The sequence below is a fragment of the Equus quagga genome, chromosome 15 (genome assembly GCF_021613505.1).
Source record: "Equus quagga isolate Etosha38 chromosome 15, UCLA_HA_Equagga_1.0, whole genome shotgun sequence".
Classification (NCBI taxonomy): domain Eukaryota; kingdom Metazoa; phylum Chordata; class Mammalia; order Perissodactyla; family Equidae; genus Equus; species Equus quagga.
In genome coordinates this window covers 26,246,793-26,258,103 of record NC_060281.1, presented here as the reverse complement: position 1 = coordinate 26,258,103, position 11,311 = coordinate 26,246,793, and the positions used below count along the sequence as shown (strand labels likewise).

The 11,311-nt window shown below is 55.3% G+C and overlaps 1 protein-coding gene across 1 annotated transcript in view; it reads right to left on the bottom strand.

The window, feature by feature from the left end:
- Positions 1-1,613: 1,613 nt before the first annotated feature.
- Positions 1,614-11,311, bottom strand: part of BTBD9 (BTB domain containing 9) — a 382,599-nt gene continuing 372,901 nt past the window's right edge. The window contains exon 11 of the mRNA XM_046639501.1: positions 1,614-8,087. Within this exon, the coding sequence (XP_046495457.1) occupies positions 7,890-8,087 (198 nt within the window). The 3' untranslated portion in view covers positions 1,614-7,889. The remainder of the gene's footprint in view (positions 8,088-11,311) is intronic.

Genomic DNA, 11,311 nt, shown 5'->3' with positions numbered 1-11,311 from the left:
CCCGGACTGCTGCAACAGCCCCCAGCCCCCGACTGTGCCCCATTTCCCCTCCCCCTGCAGCACTTCTCCATTCAGCAGCCAGAGTGAGCCTCTTCAAGTGTGAGATCAGGGCACTCCTCTTCCCAGAACCTTCCACCAGCTCCCATCTTACTCAGAGAAGAAAGAGCCCAGCATTCTCCAACAGTCCAGGAGCCTCCCCTGCCCCCAGGATCCCGTCCCGCTCAGCTCATCTCCCACCCCTGGCCAGTCCCTGCCACACTAGCCCCTCTGCATGGCAGGGCCTTCCCCTTCTCACTCCCTCCTGGAACGGTCTCCCCAGAGGGCTCGAGTCTTGGTCCCCTCCCCCAGGGCTTTGTCCAGCTGTTGCCTTCTTATGAAGCTTCCCTGGACCACCTATTTCTACCTGTGTGTTGGTTGTCTTCTCCACGTTGGCACATAGGGCACAGGCCATGCTGACATTCATGTATGTTGTCTTTTGTCTGGAGTGTAAAAGCCACAAAGGCAGGACACTGTTGTATTTTGTCCTCTTTGGTCATTGCTCCATGCCAGCACTTTTCAGAAAACAGCCTGAGTGGGTGCTCAGCCCACTTGCTGAATGACGAGCAAGGGGCTGGGTGGTGTCTGTGGCCTGAGGGGACTGGGGCAGCTGCAGGGCGAACCCCAGTGCTCTCTGGATTTGGTTTTGTCTTGTGCAACGCTTACATTGGCAAATTGTTGGAAATGTGGTCAGTTCTAGATGATCAAAGCTAGGAGAGTTAGCTCACACGATGATAGCTGAATCAAGTTTCGAAATGGCCTTGACATGAGGCTCTGGTTCTAGGCTAAACCCACCAGACTTCAAAGAGAAATGTCAAGTCCTGAGTTCAGCTTCAGAAAAGAAACTACATTGAATGGTAACTCACCCCTACCTGATTCAAGCTGTTTCAAGTAACCAGAGCTCAGTATGAGGCCAAGAACAGAGGCAGCCAAGTACCTTCCTGTGTTCACGTGAGTTATGGACCCTGTGGCACCGTCAGAGTAGCCTGGAGACTCACATGCAGTTGTGGGCGCCGTATCATGCTGGGGCCACCGGCCAAGGCAAGGGTGCCGAGTAAGAGGATGCTGAGGGGTCATGACACCCACTGTCTAATACTTGTGGGCCTCTATGTAGAAGAAGACAGGAGGAGAAAGAAAAACGTGGCAGCGGGACTGAGCTCAGAGCAGGAGAAATGACAAGGGAAGTGGACCTGGGTTCAAGGTGATGGGGTTTTCGTCCCACCAAAAATGGCATTGAATGGGCCATCAGGGTGGAGAGGGTGTGACGGCAGTGGGGGGCTCTCCAGTGCACAGGAACCTGGAAAGGAGCTCTTAGGGCCTCTCCGCTCTGACAAGAAAGCACTGCAGAGCTGTGGTCACAGCATGGGCCCACATTCCTCTTTCTGACCACCCTGGAACAAGTCAGCCACTCCATGCCTCGCTGTCCACATGTGTATGTAGGCTGATGTGGGGTCCACTTCCAAGGGCTGTGTCGGCACTGAAGGACACAGCGCTCGCTCGGACACTGCCTCCTGCCCAGAGGCAGAGAAAGCATGGGGCTGCAGGGGGGCTGGAGAGAGGGTCGAGGGACACAGACAGCACGAGAAGTCATCACTTTATTTCTAAAAGGAAACCCACAGCAGCAGTCTCAAAGACACAAACTTAGGGGTTGTTTCAAACACATAGAATTCATATATTTGCTCACTTCGGTTGCTCTGCAAAATGAGGAAGAAGCTGCATCCTGCCCACAAATTAATACATATTCCAAACAGCAACACTGCCCTTTGGGCTTCTGTAGCATTCTGGAGAGAGCCCTCCTTTACCTATGGCTTAGGAGAGCCAATCCCCTCAGGCGCAGCACGGCCCCCACCCTCCTACATCCAGAGGCCTGCGAAGGGGTGTGGGGATGGCATCCATCAACCTTTGCAAGCCCAGAAACCCCCAAGACAGAGGAGGCTCACATTCTCTGGTGAATTCAGAATATCCACACGTTTGGCAAGAGTAGCTTGTGGGCGAGCCCCACGCCAACCCTGAGGCTGTCACCCCCTCCCCACACCCCGGTCCAGAGGCTGAGCCTGAGGCCTCGCTCCTCTGGCTTTCCCAGGTGCTGGGGGCAGGATGTCCTTGGGACCTCAGTGCTGGGGAGAGCCTGATGGGGAGATTCCTGGCTGTTCCTGAGTGGGCACTGCCTCTCAGAAGACCACTTCTGGAGGGGAGTTCTGAGAACTGGAGCTGCCCTCTGGTGGAGAGAGGCTGGGAGAGGCAAGGCCCCACGGCCCTGGGGAGCTCCGCCTGGTCCTCTGTTCCTTAAGGCCTGAGCAGCCCTGGCTCAGGTCAGCCAGCACTGTGCTCCCTGCTGTCCTCTCCTACAAGGTTCTCAGATTTCGCTGTCAGCATCCTGCCCCATCAACCCGGTGAGCCCCTTGCTGGGGGGCCCAGCAAGACCCTGTTGCCTGGGGCAGGCCTCTGGGAACAACTCCTGTAGAAGCTGGGCTGGGGCACTGCCCCACCCTGAGGCCCCAGGTGGAAGGAGGGGTGGACTGGGAACAAACCCGGGAATCTGGGGCTAGAAGCAACCATGGAGAGGACCAGCCTGCTCTGTGCACCCAAGGTGGAAAGTGGAGGCTACCTCCGCCCAGGGACGGGCATGGCGACCTTGACAGACTGGTCCCCTCTACCCCACTGCTGCTCAGGCGCCCTCACCTTCCCAGGCCACAAACCCCAGGGTTCACTTGGTAGGAGGCGGCTATTTGGTGAGACTGTAACAGTCAATGTCACCAGCGTTCCCAGGGTGTCCACGGAAACCCAGGCCCAGGGCCCAGATCCCCACCCTGCAGGCCTCGCAGACCCTCCTTCCCACTTCCCTCCACGCCTTTCGCTCAGGGTAGCGCTGTCTGCTCTGTGCAGAGGCCCAGGGCCTCTGCTTCAGGACCTTCCACCTCTACGTGGGACGGAGTGACCATCCACTGGCTCTCAAAGGTGGCATTCTTCAGCTGTCCCAGCTGCAGTGATGGCGGAGCAGGAGACAATAGTGGAGACAGGGGTAGGGTGCTAGGCCTCCTCCTCACCCTCCTGGGCTCAGGGCTATACATACTCAAGATGCAAATGCTAAATGCTCAAGACTTTTATAGTGAATTACAAGTGGATGATGGTGAGTCTTCAGGCCATGAGGCCTCTGGTGGAATATTTCAGTTCTTTGAAAAGACAAGAAACTAACCTGATGGAGTGGGAGGACCCCTTCGGGCTGGGAGAGGCCAGGGTGCTGGTGGGACGGATGCTGGGGGCAGAGGCTGGGGCACATTGCCACGGGTCTTGACGAGCCAGGTCCAGGTCAGGAGTGACTGGGGGCCAGAATGAGAGGGAGGGCACTCTTGCCCCCTCTGCTTGGTGGGAACGTTATTCCATGAGTGTTATTACTTTAATTTTTAAATGAGTAATTTAAAAAGAGGTAGAACAGTGATTTCCAAACAAGGTGCGTGTGGGGGCTCTTCTGTGCTCCTGCTCCCCACCTCTGCAATGGGGCGGCTCCGGCGCGCAGTGGTGCAGCAGGGACTGAAGGGATGTGGGGTGTTTGGGGGGCGTGCAGTCACCCAAGCAGCTCCCCACGTCTGCACGGGTGAGACCCCAGGCGCAGCAGGAAGCCATGGGCCCTGGCCAGTCTGATGGAAACCAGCAGAACCACATGTCCTCTCTCTGCTCCCACAGCCCCACGAGGGGCCAGGCCCCGGGGGTATCGGAAGCCAGTCTGCCCTCCAACCAAATGCTTCTCGCCGCCTTCTCCATCCATTCTCTGCATACAGCCGGGCCTCAGAACCCTGGACAGTATCCAGGGATGACCGGGGCAACTTCGCGGAGAAGCGGGAGCATCCTAGTTGCCCTGCATGCTGTCTAAACCAGTCCCTTCCCCTCTTCCAGAAACTCCTGAGCAGACACCAGGCACCAGGATAACTTCTCATTTAATATTATAATAATAAAACCATGGTGGTGCAGAACCATGACCTGTATTTTAAATCCCTAGGGCCCCTAATGAGCACTGAACTCCTGCTGGAGCTGTTCTCAGGACAAACACACAGGATCGACAGCTGCAGCTGCAAAAGTAAATGGAGCCTGGCCTGACCACTGCAGCCACGGCCATGGCCGGCGCCCTGCCCGGCCCGCTCCCCTGGCCACCGGGGCAGTATCCAGAGGAACCGGCCACCTGCACAGATGGCAGGATTAAGATGATAACGCCGAAAAGCAAACCTTAATGAGAAAAACCCCTGGAAGGAGACAAATTTAATTTTCTTCTCCTCTTTGGACATCTTTGTCCAGAGGGAGGTTCTGAAGTCAGGCGGGCAGTGGGGAGCGTCCCTCTCTCCATGACCAAGTGGCCTCGGCTCTCAGAGGCTCTGCCTGTCATCACAGATCACACCCTCCTTTTTTCCGAGTCTCTAGAAAGAGTAAGTGATTACTGTTTTGTTATCATCTAAATTAAAAAAGGTGAAGTTGACTGGGTTGGCGCCGTCAGCACAGCAGTTTGACAATTGGGGCGACAGCTTAACTACTGAGCAATTTTTTGCACAATTTGAGAACTCTTTTTTTTTTTTGCCAAGGAGTCAGTCTAACAAACACATCCCACTCTTGCTGAAAATAATTTCTTTTCCCAGTTCTTCTAGGAATAAAACACTTTTAATGTATTTGTCAGGAATTGACACTTCATTTAATAAGATTAAAAAAGTGACAATTTAAAGAGCAATTGAGAAGAGACCCACATCCATGATGGGCCCATGGTTCTAACTAAAACCAGAAGAAAAACAGAAAAAGCGCTAAGAATATGGGACAGTGTGTCTGTGTGTGTGTTATACTATTACACCTGTCTCGAGTCCAAAGTGCTGAGCAGCAACCCCACCTTTAAGGCGCCTTGACCTGGGCGCCAGCCCCTCATGGCACATAACCTGCCGGGCACACATCCTGCCTAGCACACATCCTGCCTAGCACACGCCCCACAGGGCACACGCGTCGCCTGATGTGCTCAGTGCCGCCCTACCCGACCCTCCCAGGAGGTGCCCGAAGGTGGCTTTGAAGGCTTTCCCCAAAAGCCCCAGAGAATTTGTTTTTTACTCTCCCAAAAAACATGATCTGAAACGAAGAGCAGGGGTTTCTGCAGTGTTGTTTCTTGAGCTAGGCTTGGTTACCAAGGTGTCATCTCCCAGTCTGTAATGAAGCAGCATCACAACAAAGCCCCCTCTGTCTGTCTCTGCTGGGAGTCTGGCCTCCCCTGACCCCTCCTCAAACGAGACACCACACGGGCTGTGCCCTCCTGCCCCTGTCCCCTCTGCTCAGCTTTGGCGTCTCCTTCCTCACACCCACAGCTCCCAGCAGGACCGCCTCCACCCTCTGCTGCGCTGAAGACCCTGAGGGTGCTGGGGACCCTCCAGCTGCGCACCCGCCATCTCAGCCTCTGCACTCCCACTTGGCTCCCTTGGTCTCTTCAGGTTTTGGGGCCTTTTTGGTCCAGTTTGCTCCAGGGCAGAAGTCCTCCTTGGGACCAGCCAGGGCTCTGGAGAATGCCAGTCACCTGGGGACTTCTTCTTGGCTGCCCACTCATCCCTCATTCCCTGGAGACCCAGGCCTTGTCCTGGGAGTGTCTGGTGTGACACACTCCACTGGGGTCTCCAGGCCCCCTCCAGAGGGCCCTGACCCAGCCAGGCATACAGAAAGAATCCTCCAGCTGCCCAAATCAGAAGTTCACAGGAGATGCGAGGGAGGAGGCAGGCCACCCGAAGCTGAGCTGCCAGGCTGGCACTTAGTTACCTGTGCCTAGAACGGCGACGCGTGCTGCGTGGGGAGAGGAACTGAAAGGTCTGGAGATAGAGGGTGGGGTCAACTCTTCCAGATCCTTCCCAGCCGACTCCCCATTTCCGCAGGTCAGCAGTGCTGGCCTCCAAGCCTAGGGGCTCCTCTCTGGACAGGTGACCTCAAAGTTTTAAAAAGAAGCCCTTGAATACATGATACTTTCGAGACATGTGAACTCCGCCCTCGCTCTGACTTCTCTGTCTCCTCTTGTCCCCATGGGGCAGCGAGTACACTGCTGAAGGAGGTGCTGAGTCGGCAGGAATCCTCGGCGCTAATTGGCGACTGGGGGCTGGATGCTGACAGAGGCAGCGGCCAAGCCATGGAGGGCGGCCACTCACTGTGAGCCATGGCACCGCCATTTGCTACAGGAGCCCCTCCCACTGGGAAATGCCTGGCACCCTCAGGGGTTCCGCCCAGCCCACAGTGGAGAAGTGGACAGAGAGCAGAGAGCTGAGGGCACAGAGGGAGACTCTCGGAGCTCTGGGGACGTGGGGAGAAGGCTGGCCCAGCGGTTCCTCCTCCCCCAGGACTATCTCCTTCCCGGCCTGTGTGTGAACAGAAAGACCACCTTCCTGTTCGTTCATGCAGTTTGATGCCACCCTATCATTCCAACACTGAAACTCACTAGAAACTAAGTTATGCGAGGAGAAGACATTTAGTCAGTTGACCCACTGGCTCTTTGTACACCCACAACCAATGTGTCTTTGAGACACCAGAAAGGACCAGAAAGAAAGCCCACTCCCCGTAAACCCCACCCCTCCTTCTAAGCGAGGTCATAGGGCACGCAGAGGACTAGAGCCTGTGTGTGGAGGACTCAGGGACACCGTGCTGCTCACTTGGGGGGCCTCATGTGGAGCTGACTGCGACAGCCACCAACAGCCAACAGGAAACTCTGGAGATAAGCAAAGCCAGACAAGAATCTGATCCAGTTACAAAGGCAGTTAGCACTGGACTGCAAATTACTGAGACATAGCGGAGCCAGACTCAGCTACACAGTCAGAGGAGATCGTTTTGATGAGGATTAGGAGAAGAGCTCTTAGACCCGCTTGTTTCCAATCCCGGGTTGAGTACTGGGGTCTGGGGGAACACAGCAACCACCAATCAGCCACACGTGCGGCAAAGGCCTGGCCCTATATTCCCAACACTGACCGCTCGGCTAACCTGGGGCCGTTCCCGGGCAGGTCCCGCCCAACCGACAGTTGGTAGAGATTTATATACATGTAATTCTGAACCTTAAATTAGCAGGTGGCATCATAACTATTTCCTTGTCAGCCTCCCAAGCTTAAAGGCTGGATACATTTCAGGAATGACAGGTTAATAACTCAGCAATTCGAGTGATTATTAACTCCAGTGTCCGTGGGTTGATTTGCTCATTGTGCATTTTGTTGAATTTCCTCAAAGGGTTTCCTTGTCAGGTGCCGTACTGAGCTGCACCAGAGCCTCATTGAGGAGATGTGCACAGTATTTCTCGGCTGTACCCCACGCTTACACGTTCCAAACTAGGGAAGGAAAATTAGAGCTCAAAAGGGATTAAAACAAGTGATTTGCTGTTTGAGCATTTCAACAAGATCTGGAACTCCTATGATTCAGCAAGTGGAAAATAACTAAAAGAAATAAAAAGTTATTTAGTTGCCAGGACAATGTGCTCCTAACAGTAAACACTCTACGAAACCCAATTCCTCAAGGGTGCCTCTAGGTAACAGAGGACGGAGAGATACTCTTCCATTCGAGCGTTCACGTGCTGTTTAGTATTCCGCTGAGGGCCTGTCTATGCCTTCCTTCTGTTCCCTTGCCTGGCTTAGATTAGAGAGGTAGGGTGTTACTGGTGGGCTTGATGAAGACTGAAGACCCATTTTCTTCCCCTGGAGACCAGCCTGATTTGAACAAATTGAGGAGAACAATGCAGCCCCTTTCTGTCCTTGGGAGAAAACCTGTTCTGGGTCAGCTTTTGCAGCCAGGTCTGCTCCTCTGGGGGGTGGGGGGCAGTCAGAAAGATCCCTGCTTGGGGGGACAGTGGATCTCGCCTCTGCATGCCTCCTTTATTGGTGCTGCCGGCTGGGCGAGCGCGAGTTGGAGCCCGGGCTGGAGGGCAGCGAGCTGCCGCTGGGGGCCTGCAGGGCGTGGGGGTCGAGCTGTTGACCGGCCAGGCTGGTGTCCCCGGTCCCCGGCTCCTCGCTGTTTTCCTCCTTCTGGCTGCTCTGCTGCTCCGGACACTCAAAGTGGACACAGTGGAACACCTGGGAGAGAAGGCAAAGACCGGTGAGTGCGGGGCAGCGTCCCACTGGGAGCTGCCCTAGAGGGAGAGCCTCCCACCCCCTGCCCCAGCAGCCGCCTGACAGCAACTGGAAGCTGGTAAACCCGGTTCAGTCGGTGAAGACAAGGACGAAGGTCAGTGCTCGGATGGCCTGGAGTTGGACAGCGCGATGGGGGTTCCTGTAAGACCTCTCACTGGGTTGCTCCACTTTTTGGTTACTTTTATCTCATGAGCTCCTTTTTCTTTTATAATTAATTAATTCTTGCATTTGGCAGTTGGGTTAAAAGTCAACAGGGGGTGACTGTGGTGAGGCTGCACAACTCCATGAATACACTAAAAACCACTGAATTGTACATTTCAATGGGTCAATTGTATGTATGTGAATTACATCTCATAAAGTTATGAAAAAAACAGTCAGCGGGGCATTACCCCTGGGCTGATCTCCGAGGGCCAAGGGAGCCCCTCCTCTCACGTTTGCCCTGTGCTCGGGGAGGGGACAAGCTCCTGGGGCACAGTTACCAGCTGGCAGCAGCGCCGCGGAGGGGACTTGGGCCAACCTGGAACAAACGCCCTGCCCTCAAGTGGAGGAGCCAGCCACCCCTGGACCCAGGAAAAGCTTGCCTCCGCCCGTGGGTCCCCCCCCCGAAGCATTACAGAGGCCTGTGCTCAGCCGGGCCACCACTGCACCACGGAGCTCAGGGCCGAGGCTGCTGGCGTGCGGCCTGGGGGTGCGGGGAGAAGGGGCAGGCGGAGGGGGCCTTCAGGATGACGGCCCACACCCCCTCGGCGCACACACGGAAAATCCCCTCAGCACTGCCCGCCAGCCAAGCCTGTCTGGGTCCCAGCTCCCTGGTCTTCAGTGTGGGCTACGATCTACTCTCCCCAGGGCGTGCCAGTAGTTTGAAGGGAATCAATTTCCAGATCCTCAAATTCTGTATTTTCTAAAGCTGCCTGAGAGCGTGACTGACTTCACAGCAGCCTTCGCCCCTCCCAGAAGGAAAGCGTGGCCCTCGCCTGCCCTGCTGGGCATGCAGCCCTGGGGCGCAGGCTCCCTCGTGCCCACGGAGCCCTGGAGGGACGCAGCCTCCAAGAGGCAGGGCCGGGCCCCTGGGAGGTGAGTGTGGCCTCAGTGAGATGTTCTGAGTACCCAACTGAAGTGTATACATGACAGGCAATTTTTTTTTTAATGTAACTAGAATTTTTCCAGAATTATGAAAACATTTTCAAGAAACACTGGCTAAAACCCGTGGATAAAAGTTTTCCACAATTACTTTCAGATTTGGTGTGCCGTATTCAATAAGTCGCTTAAAATCTATTTTAGCAAATCATGTCATCAAATATGTATTCCTAATAATTAGTCATATTCCATCTTATAAAATGTTTGTTTTCTATCTCATATTAACAAAAATAACTGTATTTAAACTTATGAAGAAATATTTTACTTCTCAACCTCAAAACGTCCACAGGATTACACTTTCTCCCAAAGTCCCTTTAGAGGAGATGCAAACCAAATGTCTGAAGGCCACTGCTGACAGCACCGAGGGGACCCTAGGCCCTGAATAGAGTTAATTTAAAGAGTTACTAGGCAGGCCCCGGAGGGAAGGAGAGGACATTTTGGCGTTAGAAGTGCTCCAGGCAAGGGGAGTAACTAGGGTGAAGACCGTGGGGAGGAAAGAGCCCAGCGGTGTCCGAGGAGAAGCTCTGCGCAGCAAACCCTAAGGAGAGGGGGCCAGCGAGGGCTCAGGAGCAGAAACACTCCACGACACTCATCCCATGAATATTGACTGGCTGCTCCCCACAGGGCCGGGCGGGTACATCAGATCCAAGGACAGAGCTCCTGGCCTCAGGAGTGTACGTGAAGTGGTACCGGGATGCCTGGGAAGATTCATCCGGCAATGAGGGGCGGGGGCCTAGAGATGGAGCACACTGCGGGGAGTGTGATCAGCTCGGGCCAGCACCACGGTCTTGGCGGGGTGAGAGCTTTGAGCAGGAGGTCACCTGTCAGAAGTGATGTTCAGGGGAGTGAATCAATCCAAGAGAGTTCCCAAAGTTCAGGCCGAGACAAGCTGGCACAGGAGGCTGGAGCTCGGGCAGCTGTGGGGACGAGAGGGCCCGCGCAGGCTCACTGGGGGAGAGCCTGGCAGTGGTGGATCCCAGAGAGAGACGGAGGCTAAGATTGGTGAGGGTGGCAGCAGGGTGCAGACGAGGCCTCAGCTGGAATGGGATTCAGGGGTGAGTCCAGTTCCCGAGGGGCCTGCTGGCGCAGGAGAGTCTTAGAGAAAGTGGGGTGTGGGCTGTTGAGGTGACAGGAACTGAGGCTGGGGGAGCCGTCTGGTCACCAGGGCCTGGAGCTGGGGGACCAGGGGCAGAAGACCAGCTGCTAAAACCAGAGCATCCTGGACAAACACCCGGTAGGGCCTGGGCTGTCTGAACGTCACTACCTTATCCCAAGCCTTTCTCCCTTGGGTCTCCAGGTTCCTCCTAAACTAGCCAAAGGCCCTAGATAAGTAAGAGGAGGCACCTTGTAAAGCTGTCACTGAACTTGGGTGCAAATGCTGAGGCTCAACCCTAAGTGTGTAACTGGTTGGTAGTGATGTGCCTGAAAGGGCCAGTGGGTGCCTGGAGCCTGTGTGGACAGCCAGGCACAGGGGCATGGCCACACTCTGAGCCCACGAGAGTGAGACACACTGCTGGCCCTCCCCTGGCCCCCCAATGCTCCTAGGAGAACTGCAACCCTCACGCTGCCTTGGGTAGGGGCCTGCTGGCTGGAAGAGAGCCACTGAACTTTGGATCTGCCCAGGTTAGGCGAGTCTGTTCCTGGATAAGGGCCCATCTGTAGAGGATAAGGCAGTGGTACCCTGGGAGTGAGAGGATGCCGGGCAGGGCTGGGGGACACCTGCCACTGTCCCTGAGGGAGGGGCTGAGTGGAGGAGACTGCAGGGCTCAGGAGGAGGAGCTGCGGCAGAGAGCTGGGGGGATAGGGGGCGGCCCCGCCTCCTCCGGGGAGCTCTATATCCTCCACAGCTCGAGTACACTCCACACCACGCACACACTCGTGCACACACACACCACGCACACACACACATGCAGACACAGAGCCCTTCTACTGCAGAAGAGTTCACAGAAGACAAACGTAACGTCAACTGTGAAATTATATTTAAAATATAAATTCTGTGCTTACTTCCTGCATCACTATTTTTCCATATC